The sequence below is a fragment of the Oncorhynchus tshawytscha genome, linkage group LG18, assembly GCF_018296145.1.
Source record: "Oncorhynchus tshawytscha isolate Ot180627B linkage group LG18, Otsh_v2.0, whole genome shotgun sequence".
Lineage (NCBI taxonomy): Eukaryota > Metazoa > Chordata > Actinopteri > Salmoniformes > Salmonidae > Oncorhynchus > Oncorhynchus tshawytscha.
Genome location: NC_056446.1, coordinates 27,059,101 through 27,080,526, shown reverse-complemented (window position 1 = coordinate 27,080,526; position 21,426 = coordinate 27,059,101). Strand labels below are relative to the sequence as shown.

At 45.0% G+C, this 21,426-nt stretch overlaps 1 protein-coding gene across 4 annotated transcripts in view; it reads left to right on the top strand.

Annotated features, from left to right (window-relative positions):
* Positions 1-21,426, top strand: part of LOC112217382 (kelch-like protein 29) — a 120,553-nt gene that overhangs the window by 87,658 nt on the left and 11,469 nt on the right. For all 4 annotated transcript variants that reach the window (XM_042300887.1, XM_042300888.1, XM_042300890.1 and 1 more), the window contains one exon: positions 709-889. In XM_042300887.1, the coding sequence (XP_042156821.1) occupies positions 709-889 (181 nt within the window). The remainder of the gene's footprint in view (positions 1-708; positions 890-21,426) is intronic.

Here is a 21,426-nt window from a genome sequence, read left to right as displayed (position 1 = left end):
CTCCTATACAGAGGTAGACCTTGACATTCGACTGTGAAACAGAACACTAGAAACGCTAAGAGAGAATGTCCTCCCCTCTCTCATTTCCCATGGACCTGGCCTGTGTGTGTCTGTGGGGAGGCAGGTGCTCAGTGGGGAAATCATCAGTGTGCAGTAGTACTAACCAGGGCTAAGGACCCTGTGTTCCTCCAGATAATGGATTGAATGTCCACTCTGTTTGCTGCTTTCATACCAAGCTAGGTAATGCATTGTAACAGTGAGGGGTAGAAATAAGGGTGAATATACAGGCATTGTGTCTTGGTGGTGGCTTGTTACATTTGCCCCCAGGTCATAACGATTCCAAAATGACTTATTGTAAACCAGTAAAAAAAATAATCTATCTGGATATTTTTAACATTGGTTAAATTGTATATGCATTTTATTTAGTCGGTGTTAGAGTCTGGTGTGATGGTAGCTGCCGAGTGTGTAGTGTGTGTGTTTCAGGTGGGACAGTCGGTTGTGGGTGACGGTAGCTGATTAGTGTGTGTGGTGTGTGTTTCAGGTGGGGCAGAGTCGGGGGTGATGGTAACTGACGTGTGTATTTTATGTGTGTGATTCAAGTGGGACAGAGTCGGTTGTGAGTGATGGTAGCTGACGAGTGTGTGTTTCAGGTGGGACAGAGTCGGGGGTGATGGTAGCTGACGTGTGTATTTTATGTGCGTGTTTCAGGTGGGACAGAGTCGGGGGTGATGGTAGCTGACGTGTGGTGCTACATGTCTCTATTGGACAACTGGAATCTGATGTCCCGTATGACGGTGCCTCGCTGCAGACACAACAGTCTGGTCTACGATGGGAAACTCTATACCATCGGAGGTCTGGGTGTGTCAGGAAACCTGGACCATGTAGAGAGGTAGGACACTGACATGTGCCTATGGAAACAACTGATTAAGTGGCACGAGCTTTGGCTGCTGCTAGTGTAGCAGTAACGGAAGCTGTGCTAAAACATGTTTGCAGGTGCTCTGTTGGCTATACTTATATTGAAGTTATTTCATGAAGTGTCTTGTATGTTAGGTTACATCGACTAGCTTTTTCAATAGAGCCTTGTGCATAGATATCCCTGGTTAGAAGGATGGCTATTGCCTGTATATCCCTGTGTGTGTAACTGTCCTGAGCTGTAAAGGACAGTTTAATGTCAAACTTGATTATTGATTAGTGGGTAAAATCCCTTTGATCAGAAAGCAACACTTCCATCCACGGAAGTGCAACAATGAGACTGAAGGGCCTATGAGGAGATGTGAATGGCTTTATCTTCTGCTGCTCTCCACACACGGTCTTGATGCTGGGCTGGGGAGATTAAATTGAGCAATCAAAATAACATTACAGAACGTAATGGAACAGGCTGCTGCTGCTCATTACTGAACTGAATGGATCTCCCAAGCCTTTCTCAATGCAACGACACACACACACTGTGAAGCTGCTCTCAATGCAACGACACACACACACCGTGAAGCCGCTCTCAACGCAACAACACACAGATACACACACACCGTGAAGCCGCTCTCAACGCAACAACACACAGACACCGACGACACTATCTCCATGTAACATCGATCCCTGAAATGGAATCATCTCATTTGATATGTCTCTAACGCTGCCATGCTGTGTCATTAAGGCTGTCTGGCTGGAATACTGAGTCCTGTAATGGAAACGCATTTGATTCCTCTGCCTCCAGTCGCAGCTTGTAATTACAGACCTAGCAGTGTATCTCAGAGTTTACAGCCAAACAAAGCAGTGATGTGTGTGTGCGCGTGTGTTCGGAGACCCTCAGCCAGTGTCCATTATCTACAACGCTCTCTGTCTGAAACTGTCAAAAGGTTCTGTCTGTTATCGGGGCACTCAGATGAACCGGGAAAGCAGTGGTAGAGAGGGCAACTGTGTGTAAGGGGTTCAACAGAATACTATGAACTACTAATGGGTGTACAGAAACAGCAGGAGTGTCTTATCTGAGTGGTTGAAATATTGGTGGACGAAATGTCAGAATTTATGTAGAAAGTGGGGGTGATGGCATATAGTAGGTGTTGCTGTGTTGGTTTTCACAGCGTGTGGACAGAAGTGTCTCGATGCTACAAGGCATGTAATTGCTCCCCAGGTGGCCAAGAGCTCCTTGTCTGAGGGATATTTATACTCCCTTGTAGCACGTGCGCGCGCACACACACACTCAGCCATTCACACACCCGGTGTTGTTAAGCCATTTATAGTCATTTCCTTCCAGAATTGCTGGGCCAGCTAAGCACATGGATTTCTCATCAAAACAGCATTAAAACATGACAGGACTTTAACCTCAGCTCTCTAAAGATTTCTCACTGCCGTCTCACAGGTGGTCTTTCGTTTGCTCTCTAGCTGGACATATGGTAGTAGAGTAGGTCTGTCTGTTGGTGTACCGGGGTTTCCGTTATGAGAATGTGGTGCCCGACATTTGACCGGCAGAATTTTAATTTACCGGACATATCTGAAATGTGGGAATTAATATGGAGTTGGTCCCCCCCTTTGCTGCTATAACAGCCTCCACTCTTCTGGGAAGGCTTTCCACTAGATGTTGGTACATTGCTGCTATAACAGCCTCCACTCTTCTGGGAAGGCTTTCCACTAGATGTTGGAACATTGCTGCTATAACAGCCTCCACTCTTCGGGGGAAGGCTTTCCACTACATGTTGGAAAATTGCTGCTATAACAGCCTCCACTCTTCTGGGAAGGCTTTCCACCACATGTTGGAAAATTGCTGCTATAACAGCCTCCACTCTTCTGGGAAGGCTTTCCACCACATGTTGGAACATTGCTGCTATAACAGCCTCCACTCTTCTGGGAAGGCTTTCCACTAGATGTTGGTACATTTCTGCTATAATAGCCTCCACTCTTCTGGGAAGACTTTCCACTAGATGCTGGAACATTTCTGCGGGGACTTGTATCCATACTACCATTAGTGAGGTTGGGCACTGATGTTGGGCGATTAGGCCTGGCTTGCAGTCGGCATTCCAATTCCACACCAATCTCTAAATGGACCTCACTTTATGCACAGGGGTGTTGTCATGCTGAAACAGGAAAGGGCATTCTCCAAACTGTTGCCACAAAGTTGGAAGCACAGAATGTCCTGTGTGGCTTAGTTAGTAGAGCATGGCGCTTGCAATGCCAGGGTTGTGGGTTCGATTCCCATCGGGGACCAGTAAAAAAAGTAGAATCGTCTAAAATATCATTGTATGCTGTAGTGTTAAGATTTCCCTCCACTGCAAGGAAGGGGCCTAGCCCGAACCATGAAAATCAGCCCCAGACCATTATTCCTCCTCCACCAAACTATACAATTGCCATTATTTCACAATGGGATTTTTTTGTTTCCCGGGACAACAGACACCAAATGTTATTTATCAGCATGTACCTTTTTGTAGTGACGAAAGCCAGTTATTACCGGCGAACGTAAACCTTGACATGTACAGTAGGTCTGTCTGTTGGGACTTAACACCTCCCTCTGGATCCTGGACTTCCTGACAGGCCAAGCCCAGGTGGTGAGGGTAGGCAACATCACCTCCGCCACACTGTCCCTTAACACAGGGGGACCCACAGGGGTGTGCGCTTAGTCCCCTCCTGTATTCCCTGTTTACTCAGGACTGTGTAGACATGCGCCAAGTTAAATAACACCAAGTTTTCTGACAAGACGATCATAGGCCCGATCACCAGCGACGATGAGACTGCCTACAGCAGGGGTGTCAAACTCATTTCATGGAGGGCCTAGTGTCTGCAGGTTTTTGTTTTTTGTTTTCAATTAAGACCTAGACAACCAGGTGGGGAGTTCATTACTAAATAGTGACCGTAATTCATAAATCAAAAACAAAGGTGAAGCGTAAACCCGCAGACGCTCAGCCCACCGTGGAATGAGTTTGATCAAATCAAATCAAATTTTATTTGTCACATACACATGGTTAGCAGATGTTAATGCGAGTGTAGCGAAATGCTTGTGCTTCTAGTTCCGACAATGCAGTAATAACCAACAAGTAATCTAACTAACAATTCCAAAACTACTGTCTTATACACAGTGTAAGGGGATAAAGAATATGTACATAAGGATATATGAATGAGTGATGGTACAGAGCAGCATAGGCAAGATACAGTAGCTGATATCGAGTACAGTATATACATATGAGATGAGTATGTAAACAAAGTGGCATAGTTAAAGTGGCTAGTGATACATGTATTACATAAGGATGCAGTCGATGATATGGAGTACAGTATATACGTATGCATATGATATGAATAATGTAGGGTATGTAAACATTATATAAAGTAACATTATATAAGGTAGCATTGTTTATATATTTACATCATTTCCCATCAATTCCCATTATTAAAGTGGCTGGAGTTGAGTCAGTGTCAGTGTCAGTGTGTTGGCAGCAGCCACTCAATGTTAGTGGTGGCTGTTTAACAGTCTGATGGCCTTGAGATAGAAGCTGTTTTTCAGTCTCTCGGTCCCAGCTTTGATGCACCTGTACTGACCTCGCCTTCTGGATGATAGCAGGGTGAACAGGCAGTGGCTCGGGTGGTTGATGTCCTTGATGATCTTTATGGCCTTCCTGTAACATCGGGTGGTGTAGGTGTCCTGGAGGGCAGGTAGTTTGCCCCCGGTGATGCGTTGTGCAGACCTCACTACCCTCTGGAGAGCCTTACGGTTGAGGGTGGAGCAGTTGCCGTACCAGGCGGTGATACAGCCCGCCAGGATGCTCTCGATTGTGCATCTGTAGAAGTTTGAGTGCTTTTGGTGACAAGCCGAATTTTTTCAGCCTCCTGAGGTTGAAGAGGTGCTGCTGCGCCTTCTTCACGATGCTGTCTGTGTGAGTGGACCAATTCAGTTTGTGTGTGATGTGTATGCCGAGGAACTTAAAACTTGCTACCCTCTCCACTACTGTTCCATCGATGTGGATAGGGGGGTGTTCCCTCTGCTGTTTCCTGAAGTCCACAATCATCTCCTTAGTTTTGTTGACATTGAGTGTGAGGTTGTTTTCCTGACACCACACTCCGAGGGCCCTCACCTCCTCCCTGTAGGCCGTCTCGTCGTTGTTGGTAATCAAGCCTACCACTTTTGTGTCGTCCGCAAACTTGATGATTGAGTTGGAGGCGTGCGTGGCCACGCAGTCGTGGGTGAACAGGGAGTACAGGAGAGGGCTCAGAACGCACCCTTGTGGGGCCCCAGTGTTGAGGATCAGCGGGGAGGAGATGTTGTTGCCTACCCTCACCACCTGGGGGCGGCCCGTCAGGAAGTCCAGTACCCAGTTGCACAGGGCGGGGTCGAGACCCAGGGTCTCGAGCTTGATGACGAGCTTGGAGGGTACTATGGTGTTGAATGCCGAGCTGTAGTCGATGAACAGCATTCTCACATAAGTATTCCTCTTGTCCAGATGGGTTAGGGCAGTGTGCAGTGTGGTTGAGATTGCATCGTCTGTGGACCTATTTGGGCGGTAAGCAAATTGGAGTGGGTCTAGGGTGTCAGGTAGGGTGGAGGTGATATGGTCCTTGACTAGTCTCTCAAAGCACTTCATGATGACGGATGTGAGTGCTACGGGCGGTAGTCGTTTAGCTCAGTTACCTTAGCTTTCTTGTGAACAGGAACAATGGTGGCCCTCTTGAAGCATGTGGGAACAGCAGACTGGTATAGGGATTGATTGAATATGTCCGTGAACACACCGGCCAGCTGGTCTGCGCATGCTCTGAGGGCGCGGCTGGGGATGCCGTCTGGGCCTGCAGCCTTGCGAGGGTTAACACGTTTAAATGTCTTACTCACCTCGGCTGCAGTGAAGGAGAGACCGCATGTTTTCATTGCAGGCCGTGTCAGTGGCACTGTATTGTCCTCAAAAGCGGGCAAAAATGTTATTTAGTCTGCCTGGGAGCAAGACATTCATGGCCAATAGGGAGGAGGTGACCTGGCAGTGTGGTGCCCGAACAAAAACCTCTCCCTCAACGTCAATAAGGACAAGGAGCTGATAGTGGACTACAGGGTGGCGAGCATACCCCCATCCACGTATACCTCTGCAACTATGTTTATCATATATCCTGATGCCCAGTCAACTTACCCCTGTACATATCTACCTCTATCATTCCAGTATCCCTACACATTGTAAATGTTACTGTAACAGACCCTGTATATATACTCAGCCAAAGAAGAAACGTCCCTTTTTCAGGACCCTGTCTTTCAAAGATAATTCGTAAAAATCCAAATAATTTCACAGATCTTCATTGTAAAGGGTTTAAACACTGTTTCCCATGCTTGTTCAATGAACCATAACCAATGAATGAACATGCACCTGTGGAAAAGACTAACAGCTTAGACGGTAGGCAATTAAGGTCAATTATGTAAACCTAGGACACTAAAGAGGCCTTTCTACTGACTCTGAAAAACACCAAAAGAAAGATGCCCATGGTCCCTGCTCATCTGCGTGAATGTGCCTTAGGCATGCTGCAAGGAGGCATGAGGACTGCAGATGTGGCCAGGGCAATAAATTGTTACACGTGGCAGACCACGTGTAACAACACCTGCACAGGATCGGTACATCCGAACATCACACCTGCAGGACCGGTACAGGATGGCAACAACTGCCCTCGTTACACCAGGAACACACAATCCCTCCAGTGCTCAGAATGTCCGCAATAGGCTGAGAGAGGCTTGACTGAGGGCTTGTAGGCCTGTTGCAAGGCAGGTCCTCACCAGACATTACCGGCAACAACATCACCTATGGGCAAAAACCCACCGTCGTTGGACCAGACAGGACTGGCAAAAAGGGCTCTTCACTGATGAGTCAAGGTTTTGTCTCACCAGGGGTGATGGTCGGATTCGCGTTTATCGTCGGAATGAGCGTTACACCGAGGCCTGTACTCTGGAGCGGGATCGATTTGGAGGTGGGCGGTCCTTCATGGTCTGGGGCGGTGTGTCAGTGTCATCAGCCTGAGCTTGTTGTCATTGCAGGCAATCTCAACACTGTGCGTTACAGGAAAGACATCCTCCTCCCTCATGTGGTACCCTTCCTGCAGGCTCATCCTGACATGACCCTCCAGCATGACAATGCCACCAGCCACACTGCTTGATCTTTGCATGATTTCCTGCAAGACAGAAATGTAAGTGTTCTGCCATGGCCTGCGAAGAGCCCGGATATTAATCCAGCTGAGCGTCTGGGACCTGTTGGATCGGAGGTTGAGGACTAGGGCCATTCCCCCCAACTTGCAGGTGCCATGGTGGAAGAGTAGGGTAACATCTCACAGCAATAACTGATAAATCTGGTGCAGTCCATGAGGAGGAGATGCACTGCAGTACTTAATGCAGCTGGTGGCCACACCAGATACAGACTGTTACTTTTGATTTTGGTGCACATTCACATTCAATTTCTGTTAATCACATGTCTGTGGAACTTGTTCAGTTTGTTGTTGAATCTTATGTATATACAAATATTTACTCGGTAAGTATTCTGAAAATAAACGCAGTTGACAGTGAGGTTGTTTCTTTTTTTTTGCTGAGTTTACTATGCTTACTTTTGATTTAGTCTGTTTTTGTTATTTTTTTGTTTTACATTGTCATGGATTACTGCATTTTTGTGTTTAGATTTGGCAAGAAAGGCATTTCACTGTACGTGTGCAAGAGACATTTAAAAACGTGAAACTTTACCAACATTTCCGTCTTTTGTCCATCGCCAGATCTCTATCCATGGTCATATTTTGGCTCTTCACAGCGTTATTTTGTAAGATGCAGGTTTGTTGCGTTTTTGTCAGCGGTCTATCTATCCATCTGTTGTTTGATATAGGACAATTCCACAGTAACAGAATGGAAATAGTTGAGGAAATAGTTGTATGGTTTTTAAGTTTGCAATCATTGGTTTTTGTTTGACATGCATTTTAAAGTGGGAAATCTGAGTTTCAGCATCAATCTGTTACCCATAGAATTGCCCTATAGTGATGTGTGATGTCATGTGTGCATGGCTGGTACAGTGTCCAGTTTGCCCAGCAGCAGCCTGACTGACTGGGCCTCTGCCCTGCAGCTCTACAGCCACATTTGATTTGCCCACTCAAGCACTGATTGGCACGGCTGATTTGAGTTTTGTTTACAGGAGTCTGTGAGCGTCTGTGTGTGTCTGTGCGCGCACGTGTCTACACGTCTCCATCTCTGTCAAGGCCTTAGCCTCAACGCCTCCAGCCTGCCCTGCCTCATTTGTGGCCTGGCCGTCTATCTTGCTCTTGGTTTCACGGATCTTAACCGTGAAATTCTCCTACATTCACAATTATGTCCTCAATCAGTCTGTCAGTCTGTCTCAGGGCTGCTACCTTTTTATACCAGCCCAGCAGGAGACCACAGCAACAGTCTATAGAAAGCTGTCTCTGACTCACTCACATTATAACAGCTGTTCTACACACCCCTCTAGTGGATTAGGAATGACTGAAGTCAGTACACATACAGTGCATTCAGAAAGTATTCAGACACCTTCCACATTTTGTTACGTTACAGCCTTATTCTACAATGCATTAAATGAAACATGCTCCTCGTCAATCTACACACAGTAACCCATAATGACAAAGTGAAAACAGGTTTTTGGAAAGGCACACACCTGTCTGTATAAGTTGGCAGTGCATGTCAGAGCAAACAAAAACCAGGCCATGAGGTCGAAGGAATTGTCTGTAGAGCTCCTAGAAAGGATTGTGTCAAGGCTTTGGAAGGGTATCAAAAAATATCTGCAACATTGAAGGTCCCCAAGAACACAGTGACCTCAATCATTCTTGAGTGGAAGAAGTTTTGAACCACCAAGAGTCTTCCTAGAGCTGGCTGCCTGGCCAAACTGAGCAATCAGGCGGGAATGTCCATGGTCAGGGAGGTGACCAAGAACCAGATGGTCACTGATCAGTTCCAGGACTGAATACTTGTATAAATACAAATTTAAAAAAAACATTTATATATCTGCAAACACTTCTAAAATCCTGTTTTTGCTTTGTCATAATGGGGTATTGTGTGTAGATTGAGGGGGAAAAATATTTTAAATCCATTTTAGAATATGGGGTCTGAATTCTTTCCGAATACATTGTAGATTAGGAGCTGAAGACCCAAGGAAGAACCTACCAAGGTGTCTGCAGCGGATAATGATCTTGATAAAATTCAGATAATTCTGCTTCTGGGAGAGTTGGTGTCCAACTTAATTTTTGTGTGCCTCACTTGACATAGTCAAGGCAGATCCCTATCACTAGAAAATTAACAGAGTATTCAGTACATAGTGTAACCATAGATACCCGCTTGTGAGTTACAAGAGCACTATGTACAGTGTACCAACATGTTGAGCTGCTAGACAGCCTTATTGCTACATTCATTATGATTTAATGGAGTGTCAATGTCAAATGGTTCAGTTTTATTTATTGAACACTATGTACAGGCAGGTGTTTGTGCTAGGCACGTTCCATTACCACTTAATATTGCATCAAGACTGTTAACTAGCAACATGACTCAGTATTGCAGTATTGGTTAACATTCCTTACCTGAGTTGTGCTGCAGCCCAGCGAACAATACCTTAATACAGGGATATGGTGTCTAGTCTGGTACAGGGTTTTCCAGTTGTGGCCCTCCAGTGTGGGGAGCTGTGCTTCTGTGTGAGGAAGTTATGTTGTTGGTAGCACTGATGTGTAGTTGTCTAGTTGTGGTTCTCTCAAACAGCCTTCTAAGGAAATTACATCAAAGTTGGATCAGCCTGTAGTGTGGTTTTCCACTTTAATTTTGAGTGTGACTCCAAATCCAGACCTCCATGGGTTGATACATTTGATTTCCATTGATAATTTGTGTGTGATTTTGTTGTCAGCACATTCAACTATGTAAAGAAACAAGTATTTAATAAGAATATTTCATTCATTCAGATCTAGGATGTTATTTTAGTGTTCCCTTTATTTTTTTGAGCAGTGTATATACTAGCTTCAGTGTCTCACAATGGAAAAACCGTAACCTCACAGAACAGTAAGCCAGATATTTCACCTTATGTAAAGCATTCGGTTGTCGTTTCCACTCACTTCCAAATATGGTGACGAGAGTAAGCACAGTGGGAGAAGATGGAACGAAATGGGTTTTGACCGAAGTTCTGCTAATTTTCTTATTGATGCAACATTCGATCTCCATATGGTAAGAGTGGACTGCGTTTTGTGGACTTTACCCTTTTCCAAAGTGCAAGGGGTGAATTAAGTTATTGCGTACATGCACTTTACAGAGTAGGCATTCCCTAATGGGAGTATGCCAATAAAAGCTAGAATGTGCCAATTGGATCTCACTAGCTCATGCTTTGCTCTGCCCACCCCATTGCTTGTTCTGCCCACTGATTCATTTGCTCTCATTGGAAACAACAGGCTCTGGTCTGTCTTGGTTTAGTTATTCAAATCTTTGGTACTAGTTCTGCTTTATCTCATTTTTCAAGTGAAGCTCTTTTAATGGAATATACGAGCAAACTCATTCGCCGAACCGAAGCATGCGGAAGCCTTTAGGCTGTTTACGCCTGTCCCTCTGTCCTCTGTCTCTCCTGTATAGAAGGCTCAGTCTCCATTCAGCCTGGCTGTAAAGTGGTTATATAGAAGCTCCACTCAGCCTGGCTGGGTAGTGGTTATACAGAAGCCCTCCTCAGCCTGACTGTATAGTGGTTATATAGAAGCTCTCCTCAGTACTCAGCCTGGCTGTATAGTGGTTATATAGAAGCTCCACTCAGTACTCAGCCTGGCTGTATAGTGGTTATATAGAAGCTCTCCTCAGTACTCAGCCTGGCTGTATAGTGGTTATATAGAAGCTCCACTCAGTACTCAGCCTGGCTGTATAGTGGTCATATAGAAGCTCCACTCAGTACTCAGCCTGGCTGTATATTGGTTATATAGAAACTCCACTCAGTACTCAGCCTGGCTGTATAGAGTTGTTGTGACTGTAATCTTCTCCATTGTCTGCCTGCTCGGGAAGCTGTTAAGCCACACTGGGAGATGCGCCCCCACTCATTCAACTCATTCTACACAAACACACAGGTTCCCGTCCACCCTTTGCCCTACACACACACAGTAGATATACAAGTATGAATGATCCGTACACACACTCCCACTAACACTCATACATACACAGGCATAGACACACATGCTCCTTGATGGGGTACCCATTAAGCGCTGAGAAAACCGCCTGCACTGCATCCCAAACCCCCCCTCTCCCGTCTCCTAATGTGGCGTGTTGATGAGTTGTTTTCCTGTGCCTGTTTCTTTGCCTGGAGCTGGGAGAGGAAAGGGGGGTGTCCGTGCCTCTGTAGTCCCACGGCAGAGCTCTGGTGAGGTAAAGTTAGCTCCAGACCCCCTGCTGTGGAGGTCCCCCCCCATGCAGAGCTAATCCTTAACTTCACAACCGTCTCCTACTGTGCTGTCAGGGCTCCAGCTAACCCCTCTCTGCTAACTCACCCTTCTTTCTTCAACTCCCATCACACCTTCTCTCTCGCTTCTTATTCCTTCACCCTTTCTCTTTTCACCCTCTCTTTTCTCATTATTTTTCATCCCTCTCTCTGCTGTGTAAATTGGTATGAAGGCCAATATGAAGGCCAATTCAGCCGACATCCATTCATCCTTCACTAATTATCAACTTATTATTTTGTGTGTGTGTGTTGACCCTGGGCTGTGCTTTGCCAGCTCTGCATGGTGGCTATCTGTGTCTCTTTGATTTAGTCTCCGGTGCCGGGAGAGAGGAAGAACGTCCTAAAGAGCCAAAGAATCATCCCTCTTTCTCTCCTTGTCTCTCCCTTCAACCCCCCCTCTCTCAATCTGTCCCTTTATTTTTTTTTTCACTCTCCCCCTTCTTTCTCCATTTCTCTCTCCTGTTCTCCCGCTCTCTCTCCTCTTCCTTTACCTCTCTCTTTATATAGTATTGGGCTGCTGTAGGATACCTGACGGACAGATTATCTGACTTATACCTGACACCAGCTTCCCCCCGTCACAGCGAGGGCCTGAGGAGTATGTGTGAGAAAGATGGAGCGTACGATGGAACATGCGCGCGCGCGCGTGTGTGTGTGTGTGTGTGTGAGGTTTCTGTAGGAGAGGATGATGAAACAGGGATGTCTGGGGATGCCTGCTCGGTCCCTCATGTAGTTGGGGTTCCAGGTTACAGCCAGAGAAACAGGCAGGGTTAAGGCTTGGGGAGAGTTATTAGTGGAGGGGTAGAGGGACATAATAAGAGAGGAAGGGAAGTAAATGCATGTGAAGATTGAGGCATTGTGTGCATGTCTTTTACTAGCTGACGGTTTGGGTGATTTCCAGGTTTTACCAGCAGGCGAAATCATTTCTTTCTCTCTCTCCCTTACTAGATCCCCCCTTTCTCTCTCCTATCCTCTTAACATTCTACAGACTATTAGAAATATCTCCAGGCTGGAAAAATAAGAAAGGATAGACTAAGCCCACAGGAAGAAAGAGACATTAATAATGTGTGTAGTTAATTAGGCACTACTGGGTAGTGTGGTTGCTTCTGGGCTGAGAGCTTCCAGGAAATGGGCCTTTCCTGCTGCTGTAGATGGATAACTGACCTTTACAGAGGAAAGCTGTGCTGCCAGATGATCTTAAAACACTCACTGCTCTCCGACACTGAGGGATGGCACCACTGCTGAGGACACTGTTTGTGTTTGCCAGCTTTTTTCAGGTACATGTATCTCTCGTCTCAGGTCTGAAATAGCAAGGTGTGCGTGTGTGCTTGACAAGGTGTGTGTGTGTGACAAGTTTAGGTGTCCAGTGTACGGGTTAGTAAAGAAGTGTGTGTACGTGCCGAGTGAGGATCAGTAATTAGTGTGTAACTTACTCCACAGCCAACACTGATGTCGCACGTCCTACTTGACGCCCCCGTCCAATTAAACTGGTATACTGTCTCTGACACACACACACTCAGTCTCCAGTCCTCTCTTGACAGTGTTTCAAGGTGCCCTCTCACCAGTTTGAAATGAGTGTTAATGCTGGCGGAGGATGCAGAGCAGCAGCAAGGGTCTCCAGTGTGCTGTCACATCAATATAGACAGACTTCCGTGTACAGGGCAGTGTGTAAATGAGTTTATTCTCAGGGATTATGGGTAAATCCGGGAGAGCCATTGTGGATGGTCTGGGATTAGATTAAGGATTCTTGGCTCTGTGTGTGCGTGCTGCTTGTAGTGGTCTGTCCGTGCATGTGTGTGTTAGTGTCTGGTGTGTTCTGCTGGTTTGGTGCTACATGGATCACAGTATATACTGACATTGTTTACTTTGACAATAAAATGTGTTTTTCTCCTAAGGAGCGACTTAAACCATGCAATTAAAGCCAACAGGATCAAAGTGTGACAATAACCCTAGTGTTGTCTATTCAGTAGGTCATATTTATTTCCAATACATCTGGCAGGGCAATCAAAAGGACAGGATGGATGTAATATCACTATCTTGGATGTTCTTTCCCTTCCTCCTGGTCTCTCTTGATCAAGTAATTAATGAGTCAGAAACACAGTTAGCAATGTGTGTCTTCAGCTGAAGTTAGTCCTTGGACACCAAAGTGAGACTGAGATTCTACCTTCACACGGTGATGAGACAATTAACACGCTCTGACATACAGAAACGCACAAAAAAAAACACATTTAGCATGATGGGGTGGGTGATTTCACATCGTAATTAGAAGCTGTCAGTATCACACACACACACACATCACACTACTGTTTTGTAGCTCTCAAGATCCTAGTGTCTTTATAGTAAAATCACAGGGGGACAACTGCTGCTCTGACTTGACCCCAGCATGAGAGAAATACAGGTGTGGAGAGATTGAAGGCATGGGCAGAAAGAAAGGCTTCCAGATGCCTCTCTCTCTCTCTTCCATCTGTCTTTACTCTCTTGTTAGGTCTGAGTCCAGTCCCAGATCACTGTTGTTTTTCCTCAGGACATATCATACAAGATCTTGTCATCGCTGCTGTAACTGAGACTGAGAGAGTCATTATCTGGACCTTAGCACGTTCTCTGCTAGTACAGCAGAGGAGTGCGCAGAGGAAACACACACTGGTACCCATTTCAGACAGGCGGTGTGGTATGTTACCTGGAGAAAAATATTTTAAAAAGGCAATATTTGTATGACCCCTTTTCAAACAGTCATTTATTTACCACTTATTTGCATGTATACCCCTTTAATACATATCAGTGGGTAGCTAGACAATTGGGAGGGGTGTAACCGAGAACCATTCACACAGACCCGATAGCTGTATTTTGGTTAAAAGGTCTGAAAATGCAGGAACCATGACTGTCTTTAGATGGCTCTTATTTTTCCATGGTTTTGGTCTGTGTATGAAAAGGATAATAAGACACACCATTAGCTAGCAAACCTCTATTAAACCCCATTCACCATGGCCTTACTCTCTTTTAGGCTGTTTGGGCTGCTATTGTTATGGTGAATAATAAACAGACTATCTGACACAGGCTTGAAGCGGAACTGACAGCGTTTTAACTACTTTGCAGATATGAAACAAACAATCATAATATCAGTCACAAATATCAAATTCCATGTTTATGGTACAAAACCAACTTCGGAATGCACTGTTTCAGTTTCAATGACACAATATTTGGTACAGAAACTGAGAACTATGGCTGGGAATGTCAATACAATGAGAAATTTTAATGATCACAAGTCAGTCATAACGCGGCTAATAGGCTAGCGTATCTATTTAAGTAGCTATTTAGCAAGCTAAAAACACTGAGCCTAACGTTCGCTAGCTGCTGGTAGGGTGACATTGGAGGAATGGGTGAGTGGCAAACTTTTTCTCCCCTCAATCGTTTGTCGGTGGCTACAGCCAGAGATGTAGGTGTCATTTGGTTAGCTAGCAAGATTTCATAGCACTTTCGTCTGTGTGCCAGAGCGCAGAATACCCGATGAATTTATGAATGCACAGCACCTGCTGAATATGACCCATGGCAGTAAACGTTGGCAAAAATGTAATTCAATTGTTGCCGCACCACAGTTAGTCGCTAATGCTCTAGATAACATGTAAACAGCCTAATCAGCTCTGCTAGAGTTAGAAAAATGGTCAGTGAGGTGTCGAAGTAGCTAGCAAGCTAGCTAACTTACACCAGTTAACTTGGATACTTGACTGGCTTTGTGAGGAATGCTCGGATCAACCCTACACTTTGGCCAGAGCGTTCCATGTCAATAGTGCAGTGTGCCCTCTGAACACTAGAGCGCGAAACGCCCTGAATTTACAAACAGACAATTTGACAATGCTCTGAATGTATGAATGTAGAGTGCACTCTGATACACTGGAGGCAATTTACGAATGCATCCTTAGTTGTCAATCAAATGTATTTGTCATTGATCAAATGGGCAGGCAGGCAAGATCCCATTCATTTGTCAACGCGTGGGTTGGTTAGGACATGCATTGGCAGGCAAGCTCCTATTCATTTGTCAACACGTGGGTTGGTTAGGACATGCATTGGCAGGCAAGCTCCTATTCATTTGTCAACACGTGGGTTGGTTAGGACATGCATTGGCAGGCAAGCTCCTATTCATTTGTCAACACGTGGGTTGGTTAGGACATGCATTGGCAGGCAAGCTCCTATTCATTTGTCAACACGTGGGTTGGTTAGGACATGCATTGGCAGGCAATCTCCCATTCATTTGTCAATGCGTGGGTTGGTTAGGACATGCATTGGCAGGCAAGCTGCAGGCTACTATTCCCCATTTATCAGTGCAATTTTTGATGGCTGAAAAAGTTTGCGGGTTTATCTAATGTTTCCTCGTTAGGTTTTAGCTCATCTCGCTCTGGCTACCTTACCATGGTTGTTTGATCAATAGAACCGTAAAGTTCCCAAATGTAAGAGGACTCCTGTGGTGTTTACATATTTGTAGTAATCCATTCGTGTGTATTTTTTGGCAAATGATCTAATGATTTGAAGTCACTCTGGAGCTACTGCTTGTAAACACAGTCCAGTTCGAAGTGAATGATGGAAGGCCCATGTGGCAAATTGCTTATTTGCATAAATGCCTACTGTAGCTCTGATTGGCTATGGCACACCGCTCTGTGTAGAGTCCGGTCCTGGACAAGACAGATGTTTTTATTCTGATTTGTTTACGGCAGTGTCTATTAATTGTCCAAATGCACAGCTGCTTTCCAACTCTATATTGCTATAGAATTTTCACAAATGCCTTACTATGTCATTCACACACATTCTATGAATGTGTGAAAAGGTGAAAATAAGCATATCGAAGTGCTCGCTTGTCTGAAAGAAGAAGAAGAAACTATTATTGTTCCTGGGGGTGTGTATAAAAACATTTCATGTTGCTAAAATGCTGTCAGTTCCACTTTAAAAAAAATGTTTAAAAAATGTATAATTGGGTACATGCAGCTTTCCGGTCATATGTTGCTCTATAAGACTAAATAAACCCTTGCTCACCAGAATGTCATAAATCGATAGAATGAATGCTTCAATCGGTAGTTGTCGGTCATCTCTGCTTCCTTCGCGGAGCAAAGACTTTTAGGGATCTGGGAGAAAATGCAATAACTCAACAAATAAATTAATAATAATTATGGAAAGGTTTTCTGTGTAAAATTTCCAAATGACATCAGTTTGACCGGTTGAAAGGAAATAGAAAGCTTTGAAAATGACCCAACATGTTTCTGATAAGATTCAGTTTGGCTTGGAAGCTTATTTTATGGGGTTAAAATACTATAAGCTGTTATGATGCTGATAAAGATAGATATAAAGATAACCTCTATACAGACAGTATCTATATACGCATCCAATGTGAGAAACGGATCTCTAGCTTAAATTTACAGATTTTTATGGGATTTTAAAAATTCTTATGCTAATTAGATTTCCGGGGGGGCATGGACATCAACCTTAGGGAGTTAATAAAGCACTGTGAATTACTTCATAAGATGAAAAAGTTGGTGGCCCTGCCCCAGTTCTAACCCTGACCGCAGCCTCGGGGCCCTACCCTGACCGCAGCCTCGGGGCCCTACCCTGACCGCAGGTGTAACCAATGTGAAATGGTTAGCTGGGTTTTCTCTAATACTGTTTCAAACGTCACTCGCTTTTAGATTTGGAGTAGTTATTCCCCCAGCGCTGCAAGGGCTGCGGCTTTTGTGGAGCGATGGGTAACGCTGCTTCGAGTGTGGCTGCTATCTGTGTTCCGGGTTCGAGCCCAGGTAGGGGCAAGGAGGGGGACAGAAGCTATACTGCTACCCAGACCGCAGCCTCGGGGGCCTACCCAGACCGCAGCCTCGGGGGCCTACCCTGACCGCAGCCTCGGGGCCTACCCTGACCGCAGCCTCGGGGGCCTACCCTGACCGCAGCCTCGGGGCCTACCCTGACCGCAGCCTCGGGGCCTACCCTGACCGCAGCCTCGGGGCCTACCCTGAGCGCAGCCTCGGGGCCTACCCTGAGCGCAGCCTCGGGGCCTACCCTGAGCGCAGCCTCGGCGGTCTACCCTGAGCGCAGCCTCGGGGCCTACCCTGACCCCAGCCTCGGGGCCTACCCTGACCCCAGCCTCCCTGGGGGGCCTACCCTGACCCCAGCCTCGGGGGCCTACCCTGACCCCAGCCTCCCTGGGGCCTCGGGGCCTACCCTGACCCCAGCCTCGGGGGCCTACCCTGACCCCAGCCTCGGGGGCCTACCCTGACCCCAGCCTCGGGGGCCTACCCTGACCCCAGCCTCGGGGGGCCTACCCTGACCCCAGCCTCGGGGGCCTACCCTGACCCCAGCCTTACCCTGACACCAGCCTCGGGGGCCTACCCTGACACCAGCCTCGGGGGCCTACCCTGACCGCAGCCTGAATGATTCAGTGTGTGATGTAATCACCTTGCAATAGTGACCTCCAAACAACCCAACACTACTTCATCCAGGGGGGAAGAGACGAGAGAAAGCAGAGATGGAGACCTGATAACCTTCTACTTCCCTACCTTCTCTTATGTACATGAACTCTCTATTTCACTCTTACACACACACACACTCAGCAGTCCCATTGGTACTCATTCCTCTCTCTCTCTACTAGAGGTCGACCGATTAATCGGAATGGCCGATCACATTCTTATTTTCAATGACTGCCTAGGAACTATGGGTTAACTGCCTTGATCAGGGGCAGAAGGACAGATTTTCACCTTGTCAGCTCAGGGGTTCCAATCTTGCAACCGCACAGTTAACTAGTTCAACGCTCTAACCATTGCACTCCACGAGTAGCCTGCCTGTTAAGCAAATGCAGTAGAAGCCAAGGTAAATTGCTAGCTAGCATTAAACTTATCTTATAAAAAACAATCAATCATAATCACTACTACTAATCCAGTTTAGCAGGCAATATTAACCAGGTGAAATTGTCATTTCTCTTAAATTCATTGCACGCAGAGTCAGTGTATATGCAACAGTTTGGGCTGCCTGGCTCATTGCGAACTAGTTTTCCAGAATTTTACGTAATTATAACATACATTGAAGGTTGTGCAATGTAACAAGAATATTTAGACTTAGGGATGCCACCTGTTAGACAAAAATACTGAACGGTTCCGTATTTCACTGAAATAATAAACGTTTTGTTTTCGAAATGATAGTTTCCGGATTCGATCATATTAATGACCAAAGGCTCGTATTTCTGTGTGTTATTATGTTATAATTAAGTCTGATTTGATAGAGCAGTCTGACTGAGCAGCAGCAGGCCCGTAATCATTCATTCAAACAGCACTTTCGTGTGTTTTGCCAGCAGCTCTTCGCAAGCACAGTACTGTTTATGACTTCAAGCCTATCAGCCTAATGGCTGGTGTAACCAATGTGAAATGGTTAGCTGGGTTTTCTCTAATACTGTTTCAAACGTCACTCGCTTTTAGATTTGGAATAGTTATTCCCCCAGCGCTGCAAGGGCCGCGGCTTTTGTGGAGCGATGGGTAACGCTGCTTCGAGTGTGGCTGCTATCTGTGTTCCGGGTTCGAGCCCAGGTAGGGGCAAGGAGGGGGACAGAAGCTATACTGTGACACTGGCAATACTATAGTGCCTATAAGACCATCCAATAGTCAAAGGTATATGAAATACAAATGGTATAGAGAGAAATAGTCCTATAAATACTATATTAACTACAACCTAAAACCTCTTACCTTGGAATATTTAAGTTTCATGTTAAAAGAAACCACCAACTTTCATATGTTTTCATGTTCTGAGCAAGGAACTTATAAACGTTAGCTTTTTTACATGGCACATATGACTTTCTTCTCCAACACTTTGTTTTTGCATTATTTAAACTAAATTGAACATGTTTCATTATTTATTTTTGGCTAAATTGATTTTATTGATGTTTTATATTAAGTTAAAATAAGTGTTAATTCAGTACAGTTGTAATTGTCATTATTACAATTTTTTTTAAATTATATATTTTTTAAATCGGCTGATTAATCAGTATCTGTTTTTTTGGTCCTCCAATAATCGGTATCGGCGTTGAAAAATCATAATCGGTTGACCTCTACACTGGTGATATAATTAGACCCTATGTGTCTGTACTGTGAATAATTTGAGTGAGTCATTTTGTGGTTTATATTAGCAAGGGTGAAAGTAAGGCGGGCTGGTACGGTGTCCCGGCAAAATAGTGGGGGTACGCTGTACTGGTAAAACGTGAGCCTATCCCAATTAATACATGTTCAAAAAACTATAGGCCACTACACCATTATCTAATATTACTACATGTCAGTCGCATGGTGGTGTACTCTCCAAATGTCCAAATGGTTGTTTCCACTAGACCACTTTACATTTTGTGAAGGCTGAGATGAGTGGCCGAGACAACAGTGGATGCATCAATTCAGGCTACAAGTGTAGGCCTCATTACAATCTCAGAATGTCATTACAATACACATAGGTGTTTTATAACAGAGGTCTCTTTCCAGTCATCAAATTGCGGGTGCACATTGCACTGTTGGGGTTTGGATGCCAAAATTATTTTGAGAGTGGAAAGAATGTGCATGGGTAGCCTACAGGAGCACCTTTGTTAAGTGATTGTTTGACAATCAGATGAAAACATCATCAGTAGCAGGCTAAATAGGCTATATAATTTTGGCAATTTAATTCAACTTATTTTAGGGAAAGCTTAGCTGGTTGTGTTTATGCCACATTAAATTGCATAGGTGGTGTGTCCATAAGGCTAGGGGAAGCTAAGCTTTCCCTAAATTAAGTTGAATTAAATTTCCAAAATTATATAGCCTAATTAGCTTACTCCTGTCTATACATAAATAAATAAAATTGTTCAAAATAGGCTACTACACCAAAAATAAATTTTAGTCCACAGAGGATCATTAGCTTTTAAAATAAAAAAGCTGTGGGCCTCACGAGTGGCGCAGCATCACTACAGCCTGGGGTTCGATCCCAGGCTGTGTCATTATCGGCTGTGACCGGGTGTCCCATAGGGTGGCGTCGTTTGAGTTTTGCCTTGGGGCTTTACTTAGCTCATCGCGCTCTAGCGACTCCTTGTGGCAGGCCGGGCGCCTGCAGGCTGACCCCGGTCTTCAGTTGAACGGGGTTTTCTCCGACACATTGATGCAGCCGGCTTCTGTGTTAAGCAAACAGGTGTCAAGAAGTGCGGTTTGGCGGGTCATGTTTAGGAGGACGCATGCCACAACCTTTCTCCTCTCCTGAGGGATGAGACAAGATCGTAATCACGAAATTGGGGAGAGTAAGGGTTTTCAACTAAACAACGAAAAACTGGATCATTTTAAATCTCCATAGCCTACAGTCGGAAGGGCCCGCATTTAGGTAAGTGGCACAGTAAAACAAAATAGATTGTTGAGTTGCAACTGTCAGTGAAGAGAGACCCAGCCAGGCATATCTCAATATTTAAACAATACAATCCTGGACAAACCGTTTAGAAAGCAAATGGCTGTTGCTGTAAAGATATGACAATGAAAATACTCCAATCTGCCTTTTAGGTATCAATATTCTCAATTAAATTAAGCCAACAGTAGCTCATTTTATTGGCACCAGCAGAGAACTTCGGTCATATCCCCGGTGAGTGTGCACGTTCACTGTCTTTATCAATGGGTCAGTGCCACTTGTTTTTGTTTATTTTTTGGACAATAATTTCCTCCTCCAGGTCTCCTTTCTTCGTAGGCCCATTATATGGATCAGACAACGTTGTTTTTATTGATCTGTTTGTCAGTGTCAGCAGAGTAGGCTACCCTGTCATTGTAAGATTGTTAATGTCTCCATTCAAATGAAGTGTAGTAGAATTTCATGAAATGTTTTTATAAAAGGCCAACAAGAAATATATCTGATAGGCCTATAGCCTAGGCAGACCATAGTCTTTTTGTGAACAGGGATTGATAGTCATAATTTCGGCAAATAATATATCTAATCATCAAATTTAAGAATAGTAGGCTTTCTTAGATAAGTCTGCAAGTGTGTGGATGGGTGGAATGCTTTATTATAAAGGTGC